The sequence below is a fragment of the Mesoplodon mirus genome, assembly GCF_964341445.2.
Source record: "Mesoplodon mirus genome assembly, chromosome: 11".
In the NCBI taxonomy this organism is placed as follows: Eukaryota; Metazoa; Chordata; class Mammalia; order Artiodactyla; family Ziphiidae; genus Mesoplodon; species Mesoplodon mirus.
This window is the reverse complement of record NC_138987.1, coordinates 40,978,835-41,005,808: the sequence shown is the minus strand read 5'-3', so window position 1 is coordinate 41,005,808 and position 26,974 is coordinate 40,978,835. Positions and strand designations below refer to the sequence as shown.

The following is a 26,974-nucleotide window of genomic DNA, read 5'->3' as shown; positions in this document are numbered from 1 at the left end:
TGTCTTAATTTTCCCTACATTTTTGAAAGAGAGTTTTGCTGGGTAAAGAATTTTTCATTGATAGTCTTTTTCTTTCAGCACTTTAAATCTATCTTCCCATTGCCTTCTGGCTCCCATGGTTTCTGATGAGAAGCAAGCTGTTAATTTTACTGATGACACCTTATATAGATCACTTTCTTTTCTCTTGCTGCTTTTGAAATTTTCTCTTTGTCTTTGACTTTCAAGAGTGTGATGATGATGTGTCTAGGTGTTTGAGTGTATCCTACTCGGAGTTTGTTGAGCTTTTTGGATGTGCAGATTAATGTATGTCATCAAATTTGGGGAAATTTTTTGATTTCTCTGATACCATCCCTGGCAGGGGGTGGGGTGGGGAAACTCATTTTAGCTTGGCAAGGGTGGAAGTCTAGGCTCCCTACTTAGCCTTTGCTGGCATGAATAGTGATGGGGCCACTGATTTTTCTGCAGCATTTGGCTGGAGTAGAGTGGTTATTGTCTAAGTATTCCATCTTCATAGGCTATCTCTTTCCTCATTCTTTGGCTTGAGAGGGCAGGCTTTTTGGAGGAGCTTTTTTTTTTTTTTTTTTTTGTATTCCTCTTCCAGGTTGCCAGCTTCTTTGGCTGCAACTCTGAGCTATATGATACAAAAGAATACCCAAGGGACCCACCACTCTGTCATTCCTTGGATCCTGAGCAACCTAGCCAGTCTGCCTTTTTTCTTCCACATTTTTGAGTCTTTTTTTTTTTTAGTTGTTTTCAGTTGTGCTTTGCTGAAAGAATAGGGAAGCATGGGGGCTTCCCTGGTGGCGCAGTGGTTTAGAGTTCGCCTGCCGATGCAGGGGACGCGGGTTCATGCCCCGGTCCGGGAGAATCCCACGTGCCATGGAGCGGCTGGGCCCATGGGCCATGGCCGCTGGGCCTGCACGTCCGGAGCCTGTGCTCCGCAGCAGGAGAGGCCGCAGCAGTGGGAGGCCCGTGTACCGCAAAAAAAAAAAAAAAAAAAAAAAAGAATAGGGAAGCATGAAACTACTCCATCTTCCCAGAAATGGAAATTGACTATATTTCTTTTAAGAAGGTACTTTTTCACAGCCACTTTATCTTGTTACATTTCTGCTTCCCCCACCCCCATTGTCTGTTCTTTTCACAAATGTTATTCCTTCATTAGTCTCATTGAGCATCCTAAATATGCTTACTTAAAGTCTTTTTTTTCAGACTGTTCTATTATTTAATTTCATCTGGAGTTAATTCATATTATGATTATTGATTTTGGTGGCCATTATTCTTAGCATTAGATGTCTTCATGGGCTTCAGAGTTTTGATTTTTAGGCTCAATTTTGGGTAAAAGGGTATCTTTCACTTTCTTTCCCTCTTTGTGTACACAACCCCCCTCCATCTTGGGGCCCCTTCTCCCCCCTTGTCTAGCAGTTTGGGGTCACTCCAATGATGCCTGGTCTGCAGTACAGGAACGTGTTTTATATTGGTGGTTCACAATTCCTGGCCCTCTGGGGTCTACTTGTCAACCAGGGGGCATGAGATTAATGATATTGGATGTTCTCCCTTGTCCTAGGGCCACACCTTCACAGAAGGTGTTGCCCCATGAAATGGTTGAAGAGATTTTTCAGACTCCTCTTTGACATAGGGGTGAGCACTCTCTCCCCTCATTTCAAATAGGAATCCTGGCTCTGTTTCCAGCCTTGTGTCCTCATTATGCCTTGGGATCCAGAGTCCAGCAAGCCCATGGCTTTGTCCATACTTAGCAGTTTGTGTTTCTGGACCACAGTGGAGTTTATATTGCTTTTGAGCCCAGACAGATCCTCTCAACACTTTATTGTATAGTTTATTGTTGTGTGTTTGCGGCAGAGAGCAGCACCTCACAGCCTGAATCATAGCATTATCTGGATCTGAAGCCGAATACTCTGTTTTTCTTATTTTAATATTTATTTTCATCTTTATTTAGCTCTATTTTATGCAATGCTACTTTGTATCCTGTTTGAGATAGGTGAAATACAAATAAATTATATATTTCTTCAAGTTTATGTTTCATCATTTCTCAAATCAAGGCACACCTTATATTAAATGCATCTGAGAATTTAAGATGTATGGTGTCAACCACACCTGGAAATGAAGCAGACACTTCACTCATATGCACAGCATCCAGTAACCTGCGGAGGTGCAATACAGGCACCAAGGGCAGAAAAACCGGTGGGGTGACTCACAGGAGTGGATTCCTCTGTGTGTTTGGAAAAAGCGGGAGGGGTAGAGGGGTACAGGACAACTTCTGCATTTGAAGTCACCGACCTCAGTCAAGATGAATGCAGCTCCTGCCCCCTCGTGAGGTGGGAGAACTCACAGAAGCAGTTTAAGGAAACATTGTCTCCTTTCTTTCCCCTCTTGCTTCATGTACTAGACATTTTCAGCTGGTCACAAAAGGTGCACTTTTTGTCACACTGGGGTACACACAGTTGTGGGCACAGCTAGTCTATCTTTTCCAAGTACTGACACCCTCATATTCCAATTCCCATTTTATAGAAGTAAAAACTGTAAAGGCATGAGTGAAGCCAACTCTGCCCAGGCCTGCCAGAGGGGTGCAAGTGGCCGCCAGTAGTTCAGCCTCCTTGAAGACGGTGTCCTCGAAAGACTGGCAACGGTGGGCGTCTTTTCTCTCCATCCATGCTCCATCCTGGAACTGACCATTTAGAAGTAGCTCAGCAAGGTCAAGTGGGAAAGGCATCCAGATCCTGAGTCAAATAGCTCATACACTTTGCCCAGTAATTTCACTCCTGGGCAATTACCCTGGCAAAGCTGGCAGAGGAAGGGGCTGGGATTCATACACAAGTGAGGTTTATAAAACTTCCACATGTAAAATAAGATGGAGCTCTATCAAAAGGGGCATATTAAATAAACTGGGTACACGATTTCATTGGAACATAGGCAGTAATTGAAAACTATGCTTTTGAAATAGCTTTAATGGAAAATGCTCAAATTCAGTGTGCTATTAAGGTCGCAAAACATGTCATAAGGTACAATAATTAATATTTATTTATTTAATTATTTATGGCCGCACCACGCAGCTTGTGGAATCTTAATTGCCCCACCAGGGATCCAACCCGTGCCTTCTGCAGTGAAAGCATAGAGTCCTAACCACTGGACCGCCAGGGAATTCCCAATAATTAATATTTTGTAATAGAAAAATATATCATAGAAGAACGACTGGATGGAAGTAGAGAAATATCACTATTTGTTCTCGCAGGTGGAGGGGCTCTGAATATAAACTTTTTCAAAAAAGACTTCTTGGATATCAAAATTTCCTACAGTGAATATACACTACATTGAACTTGTATTGAAGTTACAGTATGTAAAGCAAACTTCGTTAAAAAAATATTGCAACCTATACAAAAAGAGCCTTACTAGCGGTCTTAAGAAAGAATTTAAAATAAAGGAAAACACCTATCATAGTAATAAAATCAGTCATCACTGATTGGCTGCTGAGGACGGTCACAGAGCAGTTGCCCGAGAGGCGGGGCTGGGCGCGCCATTTCCGGGGCGGGGCCTCGGCCGCGCGCGAGCTGGTGGTCTCCATGGTAACCAGCGGGGCCCAAGCGAGGCGAGCCTGGAGCCGCCACCACCGCCGCGCAGGCCCCGCCCGCACCCAGGCAGCTCAGCCACCAGCCCTCCGCCGCGACCCCGGCCCGGGTCCCAGCTCGGCTTGTGCGCCCGCCAGAGGCTGCCCGCGCCTGCCTCCTGCCGCCGCCGCCCTGGCCTGACCTGACCGGGAAGCAGTTCCGGCGGGCCGCCGCCGCCGCCGTGACTCATCTGCCTGTCCGCATTCCCCGATCGGGCCATCTTGGTCGCGGCCGGCGCGGCAGACGGAGCCGCGGAGGAAGCCGCGGAGACCCAGGTACGCGCCCGCCGCCCGCCCCAGGCCCCGGCGCCGCCGCGGGTGCATCGGCCCTTTGTTCTGCCCCAGGTGGGCGCCGGGCCCAGCGTAGGGAGGGGGCCTCGGCGGGGGCGCCCGCCTCGCCGCCCGCTCTTTGCTCCTCCCACGCCGCGTCCCTTACTTCTAACCCCCGTTTCCGCAGTCGAAACCTTTTTTAAACCATGTTTTCATCCTTCAGGGCCCAGAACAAGTCCACCCTCCAGTGCAGCCCGCCATGGCCTTGTGAGGGCGGCGATCAAGGAGCCACATCCGGAGCTGGGGATCCCCAAGGGTCTGCACCCCCTGCCTGGTCTGGCTGTGCTCATCTCTCGGTCCGTCTGCCCTGCCTTCTTGTTTGGGCTTCTCAGCCACTCTGGGTCTTGAACCCTACCCTTTCCTTGATTTCTCTCTGGGTCTACCCAATTTTAGCATTACAGGTGCTCAGGTTCTGGGATACCCAAATCCCCTTCTCCCGCTTCATCAGTCTCAGCCTTTGGCCGACCTCTGGCCACCATGGTTCAACCTCAGACCGCAAAAGCTGAAACCCCAGCCTCTGCAGCTTCTACCAATGCCCAAATGGATGACGTCATCGACACCCTGACCTCCCTGCGCCTCACCAACTCCGCGCTGAGGCGGGAGGCCTCGACCCTGCGGGCAGAGAAGGCCAACCTCACCAACATGCTGGAGAGCGTGATGGCGGAGCTGACCTTGTTACGCACCCGGGCTCGGATTCCCGGGGCGCTGCAGATCACCCCACCCATCTCGGCCATTACCTCCAGTGGGACCCGGCCGATGACAACGCCTCCAACCTCTCTGCCCGAGCCCTTTTCCGGAGACCCTGGCCAGCTGGCGGGGTTCTTGATGCAGATGGACAGATTCATGATCTTCCAGGCCTCGCGCTTCCCCGGAGAGGCCGAGCGAGTGGCGTTCCTCGTGTCCCGGCTGACTGGGGAGGCGGAGAAGTGGGCGATCCCCCACATGCAACCCGACAGCCCCTTGCGAAACAACTATCAGGGATTCCTGGCCGAGTTGCGGAGAACCTACAAGTCTCCGCTGCGGCACGCCCGGCGCGCCCAGATCAGAAAGACTTCGGCCTCGAATCGAGCCGTGCGGGAACGGCAGTCGCTCTGCCGCCAGCTGGCCGCCACGGGCACGGTGCCCTGCCCTGTGCACCCAGCTTCCAACGGGACCAGTCCAGCCCCGGCCCTGCCCACCAGAGCTCGGAACCTTTAGGAATCGGCCACCACCCTGGTCCGTCTGCCGCCACCCAGGTAGCATACCCCCTTTGCTGCGTAGAAGAAGTGTCCGTACCACAGCATCACCCTTGTTTGAAGACATCCCTTCCCGCCTCTCTCGTTCCATAAGGACATCTGTCATTGCTCCTGGGCGCCCTGTGACCCACCTTGCTTCCTGGTATTACGTGCTAGCTTGGGACCTCCACTGCATGTTTCCCTTCTCTCGCTTGCAATTCTAGCTCTTCTAGTGACCACAGCTCTGCTGCTGGGTCACGCTGACCCCGCAACACACTTTGGACCATTTGGCCTGACCTTTCCCAGCCTGACCAGGTTCACAGACGCTCCTCTTCCACCCTCTGCAGGCCCCACGGCAGCTCCCCACCTGGTTGCCCTGTTCTCAGTAGTGAGCTTGCTGATGACAGAAAGAAGCCCTTTTGGCCAGGCGGGTGGCTTGATGGGGGTACCTGGAGTGGAGAGCCTGGCATCCTGCCCGTAGGTGATTGCCAGCCCTGCCAGGGCCCAGTGTAGCAGGCAGGGGCCTCGTCTCTGCTGTCAGCGGCCAAGGATCACAGCTGGGAGTGTGGTTCCAGCATTTCCGGGGGGCCAGCTTCACTCTGCACATGAGTATGCAGTCATTGTGCCCCATTGCTGCCACTGGGAAAGATTGATAATGCAGCCTTAGGGGGGATCCCCCGGAGGCTGCACCCCCATCAGTGCCTGGCTTTAGCTGCCAGTGTTCTGATAGCGCCAGGACTGGGGGGAATCCGGAGCTCGCCTGCTAGGAAGGTCGTTGTGACTTGAGATCACTGGGCATTTCCATCAAGCCTCCACAGGCAGCACATACATGTCCATCCCTGCCTGAGACCCCCGGCAGGCTGAGGGTGGGATCTAGAGGCTCACTTTGCTGCCCTGGACCCCCTGTGGGAATCAGCGGTGGTGTCCCCCACTGTGGGAATCAGCAGTCCCCCCTCCTCTTTGCCCCCTGGCACTTGGTGGTGCGCTTGTCTAGCTTGAGACCTGTTCCCTTCTCCCTGCAGGGGACACGTGGCCTTCACCTCAGCCCCTTGAGCCACACACACGGTCTCTAGGTCTCCAAAACCTCTGTGTAGCGTGTCCTCCCCAGGCCTGGGCTGTCCATCAGATGTCCAGCCTTTGTCCCAGAAAACATGGACTCAGGGCTGGAGACCCACCTCCTCTGGGATGCATCACTGAACCCTTAAGGAGAGAGGGTGTCTGCCTCTGCAGCCCCGGCCAAGGCCTTGCTGGCATTTTCAAAGGAAAAGAGCTGAGGACTGCCTCGGTCCTAATGCGGTGACAGTGCAGAGCTGGTGCCCGTGTTCTGATTCTGAGGGACAAACCTGTGCCTCTTAGTGGTGGGTGGCCTTGTGCTTCCTCACGGGGGACGCCCAGAATCACTTTCTGAATGAGTCTTGGCCAAGCCCTTTGGGCTGTGATGCTCCCACCATATTTCAATGCCAAATGAACCACATTTCCATGACCCCCCGGGCGGTGGGAGATGGGCTGTCTTACCTTGGATTCATCTGCCCCTGTTCTGCTGGTCCTGGCCTGACTGCAGGAGGACAGCCTCTGTCCTGCAGGCCTACGTCTTGGGACCCCCAGAGGTTGGCTCCTAGGGCCCATCCCCTCTTCCTAAGAGTTTCGATGGTGCAGGGGAAAGTGACTGCGTTCCTGAAGCAACCACCGCCTACAAGGTCAAGGGTGATCAGTGGTTGCTGGGGTTCGTGGACCACTGCTGCCCACTCATCATAAACTCTGTTAGCCCAGTTGCCCTGCTGAACCACTGCCTGAACCCAGGCTTCAGGCCCCCCTGGATTCCAGCCAAGGCTGTTCAGGTGGGACCATGGTGCTCATTAAGTGTGAAGCGGGGGAGGGCACACAGTGGGCCACTCTTCTGGGGGGCGGGCCCTCCGGTGGGGGGTTGTGGAGATCACTTGCACTTCCTGCTCTATTCTCTTCTGCCTACCTGCCAGGTGGAGGTGCCCACAGCTGAAGGGGTACAATGACACCCGGGGAAAAGGAGGCCTGCAGGGGTAACTGACACGTTGAAGGTTTCCTAGTGGCCCAGCCCAGCCAGGGTAGGAGACCCAGCATGGGAGCAGGGCAGGAACTGCTCGCCAACACCTGGCTGTGCCCAAGTGGCGTTAGAAGTCCTACTGTGTTTGCATTCGTACTGCATTTCAGCTGCTGCACGTAACTAGGCCAGAACCACTAGGCAAGGCTGGCCATGCTGCCTGCCCGCACCCGTGACCGGCCCTCTGCATAGGGGTCGTCGTGCCCAGCCTGGGCTGCTGCTGCAGCTTCGTCTGGGTTGGTGATTGGGTTGGGTTTTGCCTGTTGCTGCTCACGGTTACGGGCTGGGGACTGGTGCTGCTGGACGCCTGCGACCTTCTTGATCGCTTCCTCAACCTTGGAAACCGGAGTAGATGCGAGGCTTGGGGTTGGACTTGGAAGAAGCCCCACGTTGGGAGCCCCTGGTGGCTCTAGTGGAAGACACCCTAGTCCCCAGCTAGAGAGGATGAGACCCAAGCTCTGTGCAGCCCAGAGCAAGAGCAAGTGACTGGGAGGACCAAGCTGGAGAAGGCAGCAGGGGAGGGGAGCTGCTTTGTACATATTTGGGGTTTATAATTTCTCTAAATTTAAGAGAACAGGTGTTGATTTATTAAAGGGACAGGCAGTTAGTAGTGTTAAACAGTGCATGTGAGGGAAAGTTTTATGTTTTTCATGGTGTTGATATTATTTGGACTATATTGTGTCTGTCTGCTGGTCTCCGTGGTACCCCATCTGGTAAGGAAGCTTCAGTGCTTAACAGGGCATCATTCGAGATCAGATGTAGAAGAAGGGGTGACCTCTGGCCCACTGTATAGTGTGACCTTGGGATTGACTTAATGTCCTGAAGCATTTCGGTGACTTCTGGGAAAAAGCCAAGACCCATCTCACTGGTCCCAGGTGAGTATATAATAAGGAAGTCATGACACGGAGCCCAAAAGTACCCCCATGAAGATGCAGGTAAGATGCACGAGCTGCTGTTGTCAAGAGGGACAGAACTACCTGCTGGACCATGATCCTGGCAGTTCGGCCTTTAGGAGGAGGAGCAAATGTGGGGAGAGCTGGGCAGGTACTTAGGTTACCTTAAGGGAGCAGCCCCGTGACTGAACGAGCACACACACAACGGGGCCAGCTACCAGGGGTGGAGTTTGGGCGGGAAGAGGGGAGAGATCTTAGCAGCCGTCCCTACCATCTTGCAACCAGAGCTGTAAGCCTGAGATCCCCTCTGCTCGGAAAGCCTTAAGTTAGGGGCTTAGAGTTGAAGACACAGATGGGGCTCTGGAGAAGGCAACACAGCACCGATTGTTGGGCTGGCAGCAAAAGCTTGCCTGTGTGGGGAGAGGGCTGGGGTTTAGGATAATTCCATCACCCACCACGTGTGGACAGAGCTGATGACTGGTGTGGTCTCGGGGTCCCAACGTCGTGTGTGGCCATTGGCAGAGCACGGACGCAGTAGAGGGGGTGGGGTGACACCAGCTTGCCGCGACATCAGTAACTCCTTTGGGTAACCAAGTAACAATGTCCTGGTGGTTTTCATTATCAAAGCCAACCTACACACAGAAATTTTGGAAAATAAAGTAGTAGAAAGAAGTACAATTTTTAACATTTTGGTGTTTCTCCTAGTCTCTCCCCGCCCCCCGCCCCCCATGGTTTCTCTGCTTTTTGTTTTAACATAGTTGTGATACTACCTACTGCAATGATCCAATATCGTGTATTTTCATTTACGTCACGGGCGTTTCCCCGTGTTCTTTCTAATTTTATGTTGAAAGGCCGTGTAGTCTTCCGTCAAGCAGTGCCAATGGTTGATCACCAATGCTCTTACTAATTTTTCACCATTAGAAATTGATGAATATCTTTGTGCATAAAGTTTCCCCCAACGTCAAGTTATTTCCTTAGGGTAGATTCTCAGAGGTGGGATTTATAGCATTAAAGAATATGAAAACTTGTGAGACCATGATTACATACTGACAAATGGTCTCCAGAAATGTTTATACCCATTTACACTGCCACCAGCAAAGATAAATGTGCTCATTTTACCATCTTGCCAGTACTGAGTATTCTCATCTGGCCAAATACTTGCTAATCTGATCATGAAAAAAATAACATTGTATTTTAGTTTGCATTTTTTCGATTTCTAGCAAAGTAGAACATCTTTTCATGTCAAGCAGTTGTATTTCTTTTGTGGATTGTCGGTGTCCTCTGCTCTTATCTACTGGGGGTCTGATAAATTTGTATGAGCTCGTTATATATTAAAGATATTAACCTGCTGTGTGTCATACTCGTTGCACGTTTCCACCTTTTTACTTTTTTGTGTGTTTTACTGAAATTTTAACTTGATACGTAGCTGATCCATTCCCTCACTTGGCCCTGTGCCCACCAGACTCTTAACACAAGGTAGGCACATATATTTGTCCCCTTTGTTCACAGTTGTACCACTGCACTGGTAGCAGTGGCTGACACACAGTAGGTACTCCACAAATGTTTGTGAGACTGGCGTGGATGGATGTGCTGGACATCCATGGTGCGTCACACAGACCACTCCCGCCCCCGAAGTGCTTGTGGACCAAGAACACTTCACAGACCTTTTGGTCCCAGAATCCCTTTGCACCATTAAAAATCCTTTAGGACCCCAAAGAGCTTCTGCTAATGTAGATTTCGCTTATCAACATTCACCATGTTACTAATTAAAATGGAGAATGTTTCAAAATACTATTTTGAAAATAAACTCATTACCTGACAACACGAATAGTATATTTTAAAGAAAACTATTTTCGAAAAAAATTCAGTGAGAAGAGTGGCGTTCTTGCATCATTTTGCAAATTTCTTTAATGTCTGGCTTAATATCGATAGAAGACAGCTGGCACCTCAGACCTGCCCCTGTACTTCATCTTTTGCAGGATCACACATCACGTAGCCTCTGAAAAATTACACTGTACACTCAGGAGACAGCAAGAGTGGAAAAGACACAGGATATTTTAGTAGTAGTACGAAAACAGGAATACCTTCCAGAACCGGAACGGGTCCTGCCCACTTTGAGATCCCCTGGTCTGAGAAGAGACAAGAGTAGTCCGAGCTGCAAACACCTCCATCTGTCCTTTGTAGTTTCCTTCACTGCTTTAAACTGAAGGTCTTTGTTTCCCTCCAGAATTAATAAAGGCACTTCTGGAATTAGTTTGGCTTGTAGTGTGAGGTGAGACTCCAACTTGACTTTTCCCCAGTTTTTTCTTTATAAATTTAGTTTATTTATTTATTTTTGGCACGTTGGGTCTTCGTTGCTGCATGCGGGCTTTCTCTAGTTGCGGTGAGTGGGGGCTACTCTTTGTTGCGGTGCGCGGGCTTCTCATTGCGGTGGCTTCTCTTGTGGAGCACGGGCTCTGGGGCGCGTGGGCTTCAGTAGTTGTGGCTTGCGGGCTCAGTAGTTGTGGCGCACGGGTTTAGTTGCTCTGCGGCATGTGGGATCTTCCCGGACCAGGGGTCGAACCCGTGTCCCCTGGATTGGCAGGCGAATTCTTAACCACTGCGCCACCAGGGAAGCCTTCCCCAATGTTTAAACCCGAGATCACCTACTGACTTCTTTCTCCCCCTCATCCATGTGTTTCCTCCAGCACATCTGAAAATCTTATCTTTTGTGGCGCCGACTTTCCCAATATCTAATGATCCATCTATCTCCCCCAAAACTTCCCTTTTAAAAATGATTTCGGGTTTATATTTTGTATTCCTAATAGGGGGTCTGCCCCTTCAGGTTTTCTTAGCTGTTCTCACCAGATGAACATAAAAATTAATTCTAAAATTTGCCCCGAATCCCAGCACAGACGCAAGGCTGGCAAATTGTGCACAGACCAGAGCCCTGGAGGGTGAGGTGGCCGCTGCTTCGTGCCCACGGAAGGCCTTGCCCCTGGGGTTTCAACCAACGTTCCTCTACGACTGGTGACTGGCTTGCGATCAGGGGTGAAAATCTGTGTCCCAACTGGCTAGCCTGCTGCCTAGTCAGGGTCTTCTGCTTGGAAAAGTCTGGAGTGCACACGATGCCCTGCTGGCTGGCCCCGGACGGCTGGTCCTAAGAGGTTTACAAGGGCCTCGCTGTGTCTTTCAAAAGTTCTTCCCTGGGTTCCAGAACATCTGGATGTAGCTGGGGAGTCTTCTGGATTCCAAACGGTATTGTGTCCCCAGAAACCTGCTGGTCACACTTCAAGCACCACATTTTAAACTGCTGACTCTCTCAGATCATATCTGAGCAATTCCCAAGACAGGAGTCTCGTGTGATCTGCCCGTGAGTTTCCAACGGCCAACTCAGGCTCTGGGCATCTGCTAAAGCCTCTTCCTGTCAAGAAAAGTTAATTTCTAGGCATACGCTATAGCAGGGTATCGAGCTGGGCTTTTCCTGTTGTAGCCGAGACCCGCACATGAGAATGAAAGCCTGTACTCTGAACTTTGACAGCTGCTGACAATCCGTCAGTCCCCGCACTTGAAGGGATGTCTTAGCTCTGTCATTCTACCAGCACCCAACGGTTGCATAGGCTGGCTGGTTCTTTACCAAACCTGTTTTCTCCTCTTTCTGGGCAAAAAGCTAGACTACATTCCCCAGCCTCCTTTCCAACCTGGTGGGGCTCAATGATGGAATTCTAACCAGTGGAATGCGGGTGAGAGGGATGCTCCATGTTCTCTCCTCTTCAACCATTTGATCCACGATGATAGTCAAGGTGACCTTGGAAAACACAGAGTGAAAATGGCAGATCCATACAACAGAGACCCCAAGCCACAGTCTGCGGGAGAGCTGCCAGGATCCCCATGGGCCTGGGGCACTGGGCATGACTGGGGGTCAGCTCCCAGAGGTGAGCAGGTGGGAGCAGGGAGCGGGGGCGGGGGTGGCAGCCCCAGGAGGAGTGAGCGCCCGCGGTTGCTACAGCCGTTCCAGGAACCCTATGTCCTCTTTCCTCGAGTGGCCCTGACATGAGCACCAATGTGGCCCAGCGAGGGAAGAGCAAATTCCAGTCAAGAGAAGGCCTCTTAGCCCCTCCAAAGCCACCAGCGTCACAAAGAGCTCCGGCCAACCCTGGGGAGAGGGGATGAGACACACCCCAAATTGTTTTAGCCAAACATTCTTCAGAAGCAAACAGGGCTTAGTCTTAACAAGAGACTGTTCTACACACAAAAATGACAACAAAACCTTTTAACGTGGCCAAGATATCATTAAGGGACCTCCTACCTAGTGGGAAGGGGTTTGACAGATCCCACTGGATTAGGGTTTGGAAGAAATAAAAGTTTTTCTATTTCTATTCCTAACGAGTTGAGATGCTTCAATAAACCAGTTACACTTAATTCACTTATATGATGAAACCCCCCACAAAGCTATGAAATAACAAAACAGGAAAAGCAGAGACAACTCTGGTAGTTTCAGTGTTAAAGGAGCTTTAGGGCATAAAAAGCAGTGTGTCGGAGCAATGCTGCTCTTAGCACGCCGACTGCCCAGAGGGGTTTAGAAGAATCTTTGGAATCTGAATGAGAAAAGGACCACAGTAACACACAGCAGTGCACCTGCTGTCTGCGAGACATGGTTCTAGAAACTGAAGATGTAAGGGTGAGCAAGACAGAGACTTTGCCCTTGTGGAGTCCTCCTTCTTCCAGGAGAAGAGAATGATAAACCCACGTGTATCTCATACAAGGGAGGAGGGTGGATGGGGTCCAAGAAGATCTCTCCAAGGGCTTGATACGGAGCAAAGCCCCCAAGGAAATGAGTGAAGTGGGCTTAGACTCAAGCCTGACTGTGGTCCCAAAGAGGAAAAGTTATTCAAATCTGTGTTTAGTCTTAAAATCTATACTGCCTTAGACTCAAGGAAGTATTTTTTTTCAGATTTGAGATGACACTGAATATATAATTTTCTGTTCTCCGTAAAACTGACTTAATATGGTACACATTTTATCATGTTGTTAAAAAGTTTATTTGAAAATAAGCTGACGATTTCATAATATTTCCTTACATGGAGGTATATAACTTGCGTAGCTGTTCTTCCCCGGGCTGGCTTCATTTTTTAAAAATCAGGATATAATTTACACCCAGTGAAGTGAGCCGAACTTAAGTGCGTACTTCAACGTGCTTTGACAAATGTATGCACCCGTGTCACATACCCCAAATCAGGATGTAGAACATTCCCATCACTCCAAAAATTTCCCTTGTGCCTTCAACCTCTCCCCACCGCTGCCAGGCAACTGCTGTTTTAATGTCTATGCCCATAGATTAGCTTTTACTCTTCTGGAACTTCGTATCGATGGATTCATGAAGTGTGCACTCCTTTGTATTTAAGCTTCTTTTGCTACTATGATGTTTTGAGATCCATCCGTGTTGGTGTATGTATTAGTAGTTCATTACTTATTATTGTTGATTAAAGGTCCACTTTATTCTGTAGACAGACCCTAGCTGTTTTGCCATTCATCTTTTAATGGACATCTAGGCTACTTCCAGGTTGTGCAAACACAAATAAAGTCGCTATGGACGTCCCCAGAAAAGTCTTTTTGTGCACATATGTTTGCATTTCTCTTGGATAAATGCAAGGAGCTGAATTGCTGGGTCATAGGTAAACTGTGTAATCTTATAAGAAACGGCCAAACTGCCTTCCAGGGTGGATGCACCATTTGACGTTCGTGGTTGTGTGTGTGAGTTCACGTTGGTCCAGCTTCCTCTCTTCCCTTGCTGTTGTCAGTCATTTTCATTTCAGCCGTTCTGGTGGGCGGGTAGCAATATCCCATGATGGTTTTACTTTATGTTTCTCTGATTTCTAATGATTCTGAGCCTTGTTTTTGCTAACCATTAATATATCTTCTCTCCCCCCGCCCTGATGTTTTATGAAAAATATCAAACACACATAAAAGTTGAAAAAAACTGTATCATAAACATCCATACATCCACCAACTACATTCTACAATGAACATTTTGCTAAATTTGCTTTATTGCATAAGCATCCATCCTCCCATCCATCCTCAATATGTCTTACTTTTAATGCACAGGGCAGTAAGTGAAAGATATCAGTAGACTTTACCTCTAAGCACTTAGCATGCATACCGCTAGCTAGACTTCCACATTTGTTTACAGTTCTTTTTTTTATTGGCAGAAGGGGGATTAATTCCCATACAGTGAAACCATCTGGGGAGTTTTGAAAAATGCATCCACCACTGTCACGCAAGCCCCTCTCAAGATACAGAACATCACCACACAGAAAATTCCCTAGTACTTCTCCCAGTCCTAAATACTTTTGTCAATCCCCAAGACACAAAAATATTCTGTAATTCCTTCTAAAAAATTATAATTTAAACTTTTAAAAAGATTTTATTGAAATATAGTTGATTTACAATGTTGTGTTAGTTTCAGGTATACAGCAAGATGATTCAGTTATACATATATGAATAGCTATTCTTTTTTAGATTCTTCCAGTATTAACTTTTACATGTAGGTTTCTGATTCATCTCAAAAAAGTATTTTGTTGATGATATGAGATGGGGTTGAAATTTATTTTTTTCCCATATGGACATTCAATCGCTTTAGAATAACTTGTTGAAAGATGCTCTGTTTCTCCATTGGGTCGCTTTGGTGACTTTGTTTAAATCAAACGACCTAATAGAGTTGGTCTACTTCTGGACTCCTTCTGTTTCAAAAATCTATTTGTCTATTTCCATGCCAGCACCATGCCGTCTTGATTACTGTTGACTTTGTAGTAAGCTTTGAACTCAGGATGTGTAAATGTTGCAATGATGTTCTTCCTTTTCAAGATTGCTGTGGGTACCCTACATCTGTGCTCTCCAGTTAGTAAGTTGCTAGACACATGTGGCTGTTTAAATTTATTAAAATTAAGTAAAATGAAAGATTTAGTTCCTTGAATATAATAACCATATTTTAAGTGCTCACTTGAGCATTTCTACTATCATAGTTCTATGTTAGGTTCTTTGCAATTCCATATAAATTTTATAATCATTTCATCAATTTCTATTAAGGAAGCCTGCTGGGACTCTGATTGGGAAGGAATTAAATCTACAGATTAAAGTGGTTGGAACCTGACATTTTAATAATGTTGAGTCTTCCAATACATGAATATGGTTTATTGCTCACTTTGTTTAGAAGTTCTTTAATTCTTCTCAGCAGTTTTGTAGTTAATGACCTATCACATCTTTTGTGAGTGTATTCCTAAGGGTTTTATGATTCTGGATGCTATTTTAAATGGAATTTTTTAAACAATTCATTTTGCAATTGTTTCTTGCTAAGGTATAAAACCCAAACTAATTTTTACATTTGCTTTTATTCTGTGACTTTGCTAAACTCATGTATTAGTTCTGGTAGTTATTTCCCAGGCTGCTTAGGATTTTCTATACTCACGATCATATTGTCTGTGAATAAAGAGAGTTTACATCTGTCTTTTCATTCTGGATGCCTTTTATTTTTCTTTCTTGCCTTTTCGCGCTGTCTAGGACTTTCTAATACAGCGTTAGACAGAAGTCACAGAGCAGGTAGCCGTGTGTTATTCCTGACCTGGGGGAACGTGGTCGATATTTCACATTCGCTATGACGCTGAGTAGTAGGCTTCTCATACATGCCTTTTAACAGATTCATGAGATTTCCATCTGTCTCTCATTTGTGACAGTTCTTTTTTTTAAATCACAAATGGATGTTGAATTTTGTTAAATGCTTTTTCTGCAATTTAAACAATCATATTTTTTCTCTTTTATCCTGTTAACATGGTGGATTAAACGGACTGATTTTCCGATGATAAACCAACCCCGCATTCTCGGGATAAACAAAACGTGGTAACTGAGTATTATCCTTTTTATAAAATAGTGCGTTTGCTTTGCTAATATTTTAAAGTACCTTATGTGTTTTTTATCAGTAGGGATATTGGTCTGTCATTTTCTTTTCTGCAGCGTCTCTGTTATTAGGGTTTATGCTCAACTCATAAAAGGTTGGGAACTGTTCCTCTCTGTTTTCTGAAAGAGTCTGTGTAAGATTAGATTATTTCCTCCTTAACTGTTTGGTAGAAGTAAAACTACCTGGACCTGGAGTTCTCTCGTGGTAATAAGGTGTTTGCTATGGAGTTCCGTTTCTTTAGGGGCTCGATGGGACTGATCAGTCATCTATTTCTTCTTCAGTGAGCTTTGGTAACGTGTCTTTGGGGGGAATGTGTCCGTTTTATCCAAGTTAGCAAATTTACTTGCATAAAGTTGCTGATAATATTCCTTAATTACTTTTTTGAAGTCTATGGGATCTCGAGTGTTTTCCTCTCTTCTATTGCCTAATATTGTGGCGTTTTAAAACATTCTGATTAGATGTTTATCAATTTTATTGATCTTTGCAAAGTACCATTTTTTATTTCATTGATTTACTCCATGTTTCTGTTTCCCATATCATTGATTTCTGCTCTTTGTTTTATTTTTTTAGTTGAAGTATAGTTGATTTGCAATGTTGTGTTAATTTCTGCTGTACAGCAAAGTGATTCAGTTATACATTATATATATACATATATATATATATATACATTCCTTTTCATATTCTTTTCCATTATATTTTATCACAGGATATTGAATATTGTTCTCTGTGCTATACAGCAGGACCTTGTTGTTTATCCATTCTACATGTAATAGTTTGCATCTACCAACCCCAAATTCCCAGTCCATCCCTCCCCCAACCCCCTTCCCCCTTGGCAACCACCAGTCTGTTCTCTATGTCCCTGATTTCTGTTTCTGTTTCATAAACAGTTTCATTTGTGTCATATTTTAGATTCTACATGTAAGTGATATCATATGATATTTGTCTTTCTTTTTCTGACTTACTTCATTTAGTATGATAATCTCTAGTTGCATCCATGTTGCTGCAAATGGCATTATTTTGTTCTTTTTCATGGCTGAGTAGTATTCCATTGTATACATATACCATTGTATATACATATACCATTTTATATACCATTGTATATGCATATACCATTGCATATATGTACCACATCTTCTTTATCCATTCATCTGTCGATGGACATGTAGGTTGTCTCCTTGTCTTGGCTATTGTGAGTAGTGTTGCCATGAACATTGGAGTGCACATATCTTTTTGAATTATAGTTTTGTCCAGATATATGCCCAGGAGCAGGATTACTGGATCATGTGGTAGCATTATTTTTAGTTTTCTGAGGACCCTCCATACTGTTCTCCATAGTGGCTGCACCAACTTATATTCCCACCAACAGTGTAGGAGGGTTCCCTTTTCTCCACACCCTCTCCATCTGTTTTTCTCTGGATTGTTCCCTTCCTTCTGCTTTTACTCTGGGTTGAATTTGCTCTTCCTTTTCATATTTTGCAAGATGGAAGATGCCTTTTTCTTATCTTCTTCAGAAGCAGTGGGTCTTCCCCAGACCTTGCAGTTGGGAAGACTTCCTGCTGCTCCCCAGGGCTTGAGGCTTTGTTTGATATAAGAGGAGTGTGTGGAAAAGGGAGTGGTATTGCAAGTTTGTGTATCAGAGGAAGCACAGCTTTCTCTGACCTCCTGTCCTGTCCCCACTGTTTCTTGTGGTCACCAAGCCTGGGTAAGCCTTATATGCACAGTTAGCATTTTGTGTGTCCCTTTCAGACCTTTTGCAATGTAAACACATATGTGGAACCTAAGGCAGCTCCCTCTCAGGGTCCTACAAGTGCAAGGTCACCCGGGGATGGGGGGCACCCCTTAAACCCTGCACCTCTCTGCTCTCACCAAGTCCAGCCCAGCTCTTCAATGAAGTTTTGGTCTTCCCTTTACTTGGGTCTTGTGCCTTTCTTGTTGTAGTTACTTGGCTTAATGGCATCACATTTACCATCCATTCTCTATCTGATTATTACTGGGTTTCACCCTCTTTTTCAACTTAGAGGCAACAACTCTCAATTATCCGTGGTTCCAGTAGTTTCCTACTGGTGCTTCTGGGCTTCCAGTAAGATCGGCATCTCCTGGGTGGATGAGAAGGTCTGTCTCCTCACTGAGAACACCACCTACTGGTTTATCTTCCTGTTAAATTTAATTGGCTGGAATTTCTGGTATTAGGTAACAGAGGTGATGAATGACATTTTTATCCCAGATCAGCTTACTTCTACTTTAATCCTTTTCGGGGACCTTAATAGAAAATTGTCCATTTCATGGAGATTTTCAGATTTACCAGCATAACATTGTGCATGGTATTCTCCTAGGCTTGGAAAATCATCTCTGTAACTGTAACATCCTTTTTCTTCTTCTTAATCTATTTTCCTTTTTATAATGATTTGGTTGGTCAGAGATGGACTACTATATTATTTATTTTTAAAGAATCAGCTGTTGATTTAACACATTGCTTTTCTGTTTCATATTCATGAATTTCTGCTTATGTTTTTATCACTTCCTTCCTTCAACACCGGCGCTTCCTAATAAGTCAAAGAATCCACTTTCCACATTTCCACATTTGCACATTAAAAAAAATTAAGTTTCCTGGGCTGTAGACAGGTATCGGGAGGCAACAGGATTCTGAAGCAATTAAGTCCGGTAAACAGTGGGTTAAATACAGTTCACTCAGGACTTCCCTAGTGGTGCAGTGGTTAAAAATCCGCCTGCCAGTGCAGGGGACACGGGTTCGATCCCTGGTCTGGGAAGATCTCACATGCTGCGGAGCAACTAAGCCTGTGAGCCACAACTACTGAGCCCGCACGCCGCAACTACCGAATCCCGTGCACCTAGAGCTCACGCTCCGCAACAAGAGAAGCCACCGCAATGAGAAGCCTGTGCACCGCAATGAAGAGTAGCCCCAGCTCGCCTCAACTAGAGAAAGCCCACGCTCAACAACAAAGACCCAAAGCAGCTTAAAAAATTAAAATAAACAAATAAATAAATACAGTTCACTCATTTCCCCACTCCCCCACCAGAATTATTCTCAGAAACCTAAAAGCACCAGTGTTCATTTAGAATGTCAGAGGACAGTTTAAGTTCTGCCCAACTAATTTATTAGAATACAGAATCCTTTTCTTCCCTCTGATCTTCTTTTAGCCCTAAGATGTCTCAGAATTCACACTGGGAAACGCTCCTCTAGTGCTTAATTGTTCCATTTGATGTGTCTAGTGTCTCTGTCTCTCTCTGTCCCTTTGTCTCTCTGCCTCTCTCTCTCTGTCTCTCTGTCTCTTTCTCCCCTTCCCCTGCACCCTGAGTCCATTGAAGATCACCTTGGATCCTGATTCTGCCATCTCCACGTGTCATTGAGATAGATGAGAAATATGGTCATGGATGATGTGGACAACACACCTGTACAAGGTCTGCTGGTTACAAGGCACGGCAGGAGCGTGCCCTGCTGATACCTTGACTTTTGCCCAGTGTAACCCATTTTGATCTTCTGGCCTCCAGACCGTACAAGAATAAATTTGTGTCGGTTTAAGGCCCCAAGTCTGTGATAAGTTGTTACAACAGCTATAGAAATCTAAATAGAGGTCAATATGGGAACAATTGTGCCAATTTAGCATGAAATTTTACAAGAAATGGATAAATTTCTAGAAAAATACAGCGCTCCAAAATTGGCACAGAAAGAAAAGGAAAATCTGAATCTATAACTAAAAACCTTCCCACAAAGAAGACTCCAGGTCCAGATGGTTTCACCAGAGAATTCTACCTTACATTTAAGGAACAAGAATGCTACCCTTACACAAACCCTTCCAGAGAAAGAAAAAAGGGAAGATTGCCCAACTCAGTTTGTGAGACCAGTTTAACTTGATATAAAAAAGGGAAAAGGATAACATGAGAAAGAAAAATTACAGGCGAATCTCACTCATGAACATAGATGCAAAATTCTAAAGAAAATGTGAAAAAAAACCCAACCAAACTACAAGGTAGATTTAATATTATGAACGCAAATATTATTTGTTAAATTAGCGGATTAGAAGATAAAAATTATTTGATTATATTAATGGATGTAGAAAAGGCATTTGTTAAAGTTCAATATCCACTCATGAAAAAAGGAACTCTCAGAAAATTAGGAATATAAAGAAATTCCTTAATCTGTTAAGCGGTATCCACCGAAAATCTATACAAGATACATATTTATTGGTAAAATGGTGAGAGCTTTCCTTTTAAGATTGGCAGCAAGGCAAAGAGGCTTGCTATCCCCACTTCTCTTCAGCATTGGACTGGGGGTCCTAGCCAGCATGATACGGCAATGAAAAGAATGAAATCACAGGGACTGGAAATGTAGCAACAGATGTGTCTTTATTCACATAAAATGTGACTATATATGTCTCGACTTATAGAGATGCTATAGGTACATTATTAGAATTAACAAGAGAGTTTAACAAGTCAACATACAAAAGTCAGTTGGATTTCTATATACCAGAAATGAACAGAAAATGAAAAGTTTAAAAGATACCATTTAAATACTATGAAAAAGTGTATGCTGAGACAACTTAGACAAAATGGACAGATTCATAGGAAGATACAAACTATCAAAATTGACCAGAAGAAATAGAAAAGCTGAACATATAAATAAAGAACTTGATGTTAGCAGTATAGAAAACTTCCCACAAAGAAAGCCCAGGACCAGATGGCTTCACTGGTGGAGGAATTAATACCAATTCTTTATAAATTCTTTCCCAAAAAAATCAAAGAGGAGGGAATACTTCACAACTCATTTTGAGGTCAGTAATACTCTTATACCAAAACCAGACAAAGCTATCACAAGAAAACTACAGACCAATATCACTTACAAATATATATATATATATATATATATTCTTACATATATATATATATATATATATATATATATATAAATCCTTGATAAAATACTAGCAGACCAAATCCAGTAACATATAAAAAAGATTGTCCACCATGACCAAGTAAGACTTATTCCAATAATGCAAGGTTGGTTTAACATTCAGAAATCAATTAATATAATTCACCATATCAATAAAATAATAAAAAAACAAAACAATCCTCTCAATAGATGCAGATTAAGTATTTGACAAAATCCAACACACTTTTGTGATAAAAACACTCAACAAACTAGGAATTGAAGGGAATTTCTTCAGTCTGATAAAGGGCATCTACAAAAAGCCCATAGCTAATATCACATGTAATGGTGGAAGACAGGATGCTTTCCCCCTGAAATCAGGAACAAGATAAGGATAAAATATATATATATAAAAGGAACAAGACAAGGAGATCCACCCTCATGATTTCTATTCCACATTGTACTGGGGCTCTAGCTAAGGCAATTAGGCAAGAAAAAGAGGCATCCACATTGAAAAGGAAGAAGTAAAATTATCTCTATTTGCAGATGATGTAATCTTGTATGTAGAAAATCCTAAGGAATCTACTATCCACTAAACTACATTATTAGTTAAATTAGTTATTAGAACTAGTAAATGAGCTCACCAAGGTTTCAAGATATAAGAGCAGGGAATTCCCTGGCAGTGCATCCCAGTGGTTAGAACTCTGCGCTTCCATTGCAGGGGGCACGGGTTTGATCCCTGGTCAGGGAAATAAGATCTCACAAGACATGTGGTGCCACCAAAAAAAAAAAAAAGATATTGATACAAGATCAATATACAGAAATTAGTCATATTTCTATACACTAGCAATGAACAATCTGAAAATAAAAGTAAAGCAATTCATTTACAATAACATAAAAAAGAATAAAACAGGAATATGTTTAACAAAGGAAGTACAAAATAGCATGCTCTGAAAACTTCAAAACATTGCTGAAAGAAATTAAAGTAGAATAAATAAATGGAAACACATCTTATGTTCATGGATCAGAGTAATTAATATTCTCCACACCCTCTCCAGCATTTGTTGTTTGTAGATTTTCTGATGATGCCCATTCTAACTGGTGTGAGGTGATACTTCATTGTAGTTTTGATTTGCATTTCTCTAATAATTAGTGATGTTGAGCAGCTTTTCATGTGCCTCTTGGCCATCTGTATGTCTTCTTTGGAGAATTGTCTATGTTTTCTGCCCATTTTTGGATTGGGTTGCTTGTTTTTTTAATATTGAGCTGCATGAACTTTTTCTATATTTTGGAGATTAATCTTTTGTCCATTGATTCATTTGCAAATATTTTCTCCCATTCTGAGGGTTGTCTTTTCGTCTTGTTTGTAGTTTCCTTTGCTGTGCAAAAGCTTTTAAGTTTCATTAGGTCCCATTTGTTTATTTTTGTTTTTATTTCCATTACTCTAGGAGGTGGATCAAAAAAGATCTTGCTGTGATTTATGTCAAAGAGTGTTCTTCCTATGTTTTCCTCTAAGAGTTTTGTAGTGTCTGGTCTTACATTTAGGTCTCTAATCCATTTTGAGTTTATTTTTGTGGATGGTGTTAGGGAGTGTTCTAATTTCATTCTTTTACATGGAGCTGTCCAGTTTTCCCAGAACCACTATTGAAGAGACTGTCTTTTCTCCATTGTATATCCTTGTCTCCTTTGTCATAGATTAGTTGACCATAGGTGTGTGGGTTTATCTCTGGGCTTTCTATCCTGTTCCATTGATCTATATTTCTGTTTTTGTGGCAGTACCATATTGTCTTGATTACTGTAGCTTTGTAGTGTAGTCTGAAGTCAGGGAGTCTGATTCCTCCAGCTCCATTTTTTCCCTCAAGACCACTTTGGCTATTTGGGGTCTTTTGTGTCTCTGTAAAATTTTAAGATTTTTTGTTCTAGTTTTCACAATATTAATTCTTCCAATCCAAGAACATGGTATATCTCTCCATCTGTTGGTATCATCTTTAATTTCTTTCATCAGTATCTTATAGTTTTCTGCATACAGGTCTTTTGTCTCCCTAGGTAGGTTTATTTCTAGGTATTTTATTCTTTTTGTTGCAATGGTAAATGGGAGTGTTTCCTTAATTTCTCTTTCAGATTTTTCATCATTTGTGTATAGGAATGCAAGAGATTTCTGTGCATTAATTTTGTATCCTGCAACTTTACCAGGTTCATTGCTTAGCTCTAGTAGTTTTCTGGTGGCATCTTTAGGATTCTTTATGTATAGTACCATGTCATCTGCAAACAGTGACAGTTTTACTTCTTCTTTTCCAGTTTGTATTCCTTAAAAGGGAACCCTCTTGCACTATTGGTGGGAATGTAAATTGATACAGCCACTATGGAGAACGGTATGGAAGTTCCTTAAAAAACTAAAAATAGAATTACCATATGACCCAGCAATCCCACTGCTGGGCATAAACCCAGAGAAATCCATAATTCAAAAAGACACATGCACCCCAATGTTCATTGCAGCACTATTTACAATAGCCAGGACATGGAAGCAACCTAAATGCCCATCGACAGACAAATGGTTAAAGAAGATGTGGTACATATATACAATGGAATATTACTCAGCCATAAAAAGGAATTAAATTGAGTCATTTGTAGAGATGTGGATGGATCTGGAGACTGTCGTACAGAGTGAAGTGTGTCAGAAAGAGAAAAACAAATATCATATATTAACACATATATGTGGAACCTAGAAAAATGGTACAGATGAACCAGTTTGCAGGGCAGAAATTGAGACACAGATGTAGTGAAGAAACATATGAACACCAAGGGGGGAATGTGGTGGGGGGGCGGGGAAAGGTGGTGGTGTGATGAATTGGGAGATTGGGATTGACATACACTAATACATACACTAATATGTATAAAATGGATAACTAATAAGAACCTGCTGTAAAAAAAAAAAGATTAATATTATTAAGATGGCAATACTCCCCAAACTGATCTATAGATCCAATGCAATCTCTATCAGAATTCCAGCTGGCTTCTTTGTATAAATTGACTGATCCAAAATTCATACAAACACTCACAGAACCCAGAATATCCAAAACAATCTGGAAAATGAAGAGCAAAGTTGGAGGATTCACACTTCCTGATTTCAAAACTTACTACAAAACTACAGGAATAAAGACAGTGCAGTACTGGCCTAAGTATAGACATATAGGTTAATGGAATAGAATTAAGAGACCAGAAATGAACCTTCACAATTATAGCCAATTGATTTTGGCAAGGAAAGCAAAACCATTATATGGGGAAAGAATAGACTTTTCAACAAATAGTGCTGGGACAATTGGATATCTACATGCAAATGGATGAAGTTGGATGCCTATCTCACACCCTAAACTAAGAAATTAACTCAAAATTTATCAAAGACCTAAATGTAAGAGGGAAAACTGTAAAAAGTCTTAGATGAAAACACAGGCCTAAATCTTCATGATCTTGAATTGAGCAATGATTTCTTAGATATTGCACACACACGCAATCAAGGGAAAAATAGGTAATTTGGGTCTTCATCAAGATTAAAATTTTGTACTTCAAAGGACACTGCCAACTAAAGAACGTCACTTGCCATCCAGCTCTACAAGGATTAGGTCATCAGGAATTCAGGGTAAAGATCAGGAATGAGGCTCTTTGTGCTCTGGGAAAAACTGGCAGAACAGACCTTCAGTTGCTTAAATACTTTCAGGAGGAAATTTTATGTACCCAGTTTCTTGTATCTTTGTATACTTAGAAAAGCACTAAAATCATGAACGGAGACATCTGTTCCTCGTGACTAGCAGCGACCTTCTCTTGAGATGTGTGCCTGATTGCATGTACCCCCTTCACCAAAATCATATTTTTACTGACCTTCCCCCCACCTCTTTGGAGCAGGTCCTCAGAGCCATCTGAGAGGCTGTCTCCCAGGCTATAGTCCTCAGTAAGTCCCCAAATAAAGCTGAAACTTGGGCTTCCCTGGTGGCGCAGTGGTTGAGAGTCTGCCTGCCGATTCAGGGGACACGGGTTCGTTCCCCAGTCCAGGGAAATCACATGTGCCGTGGGGCGGCTGGGCCTGTGAGCCATGGCCGCTGAGCCTGCGCGTCCGGAGCCTGTGCTCCGCAACGGGAGAGGCGACAACAGTGAGAGGCCCGCGTACCGCAAAAAACAAAACAAAATAAAATAAAAAACCCCTGAAACTCACAGCTCTCATGTTGTGTGTGTTTTTTCCCCCCAGTTGACAATGCCATCGAGAAAGAGAAAAGACAAGCCACATAATGAAGGAAATTTTTGCAAATCATGTATCTGATAATGGCTAATATATAAATTATATAAATGTATATATCACATTTTGTTTATTTATCAGTTGATGGACATTTGGGTTGTTTTCACTTTTTGGCTATTGTGAATAATGCTGCTATGAACATTTGTGTACAGGTTCTTGTGTGGACATATTTCTATTTCTGTTAGGTAGGGGTGGAATTGCTGAGTCATATGGTAACTCTATGTTTAACCTTTGGAGGAACTGCCAGACTGTTTTCCAAAGTGGCTGCACCATTTTACATTCCAGCAGTGTATGAGGGTTCCTGTTTCTCTACATTCTTGATAACTCTGGCAATTATCTGTCTTTTTAATTGTAACTCTCCCAGAGCCCATCTCATTGTGGTTTTTTTTTTTTTTTTTTTTTTTTTTTGCGGTACGCGGGCCTCTCGCTGTTGTGGCCTCTCCCGTTGCGGAGCACAGGCTCCGGACGCGCAGGCTCAGCGGCCATGGCTCACGGGCCCAACCGTTCTGCGGCATGTGGGATCCTCCCGGACCGGGGCACGAACCCATGTCCCCTGCATCGGGAGGCGGACTCTCAACCACTGCGCCACCAGGGAAGTCCCTCATTGTGTTTTGATTTGCATTTCTCTGATGGCTAATGACGTTGAGTGTCTTTTCCATTTGCTGATTGTCCCTTTGTATGTCTTCTTTGGAGAAATGTCTGTTCACAAACTTTGCCCTTTTTTTTTCTTTTTTTTTTTACTGGTTGTCTTTTTAGGATTGAGTTGTAAGAATTCTTGATGTGTTCTAGATTCAAATTTCTTATCAGATATATGATTTGCAAACAATGTCTCCCATTCTGTGAGTTGTCTTTTCACTTTCTTGGTGGTATCCTCTGAAGCACAGAAGTTTTTAATCTCAGCGAAGTCCAATTTATCTATTTTTTCTTTGTCTGTGTGCTTTGGGTGTCGTATCTAAGAAACCATTGCTCAATCAATTGTGGGGTGTGTGTGTGTGTGTGTGTGTATGTGTATGGATGGATATAATTATTTTTTAACAGAAATGAGGCCATGTTTTTAACCACTTTTCACAACCTCCTTTGAGAACTTAGCACTGTGTGTTGAGTGGTTTAGTTTGTGAATGAATATTGCCATGTTGCCAGGCATCACCAATTTTAGTGTCAGCCATTCAGTTCCTGGGTACATTTTCACCATTGTGAGCAGTGTGGCGGCAATCGGCTCTGCCCATATGCCCTTACTTATGTGCTCAGCATAAATTTCCAGAAGTAGACCTTCTGAGTGGAAGGACTCGCACGTTTATATGACTTCCTGCTGTGACTATTGCCATCACTTTGTGCTTGGGGGATGTGTGAACAGATTCAATTGCTGCAGGCAGGCAGGGGCACAGGATCTATACATGCAGAATTGATGTCCCTTCCTGGTCTGAGCTCTCAGAGCATCTTGGAGTGGCTTCTGTCTGCCTCCAAGCCTGGAGGAAGAAGGAGCATGACCGCATTTCCGTGCTGAGCTGAAGGTGTTTGCTGACTGCCCCAGACCCCTGGGACCAGCCTCACAGCCCCGCCGGCTCCCACAGATGCTGGATCAACTGCACACCCCAGGGGTCCAGGGCAGGGGTGACCCACATGTAGGTCTTCTTCCAGCCCTGTCTCCCCTCCATGCAAAGAAGTCCTTTCTGTAGGAATAGCCTCAAATCGAAGAGGGTACTGTGGGGGCTTCCCTGGTGGCATAGTGGTTGAGAGT

The 26,974-nt window shown here is 44.4% G+C and overlaps 1 protein-coding gene across 1 annotated transcript; it reads left to right on the top strand.

Annotated features, from left to right (window-relative positions):
* The first annotated feature begins 3,558 nt into the window (after nt 1-3,558).
* On the top strand, nt 3,559-9,502 carry RTL6 (retrotransposon Gag like 6). The gene is made up of 2 exons (XM_082634697.1): nt 3,559-3,895; nt 4,113-9,502. Exon 2 carries the CDS (start codon nt 4,427-4,429, stop codon nt 5,144-5,146), a length of 720 nt encoding a protein of 239 aa, XP_082490823.1. The 5' UTR covers nt 3,559-3,895; nt 4,113-4,426; the 3' UTR covers nt 5,147-9,502.
* Nucleotides 9,503-26,974: the final 17,472 nt, after the last annotated feature.

Excerpts from the sequence above, each read along its gene's own strand:
- RTL6 (XM_082634697.1), top strand. The coding sequence starts at position 4,427 with ATGGTTCAACCTCAGACCGCAAAAGCTGAAACCCCAGCCTCTGCAGCT.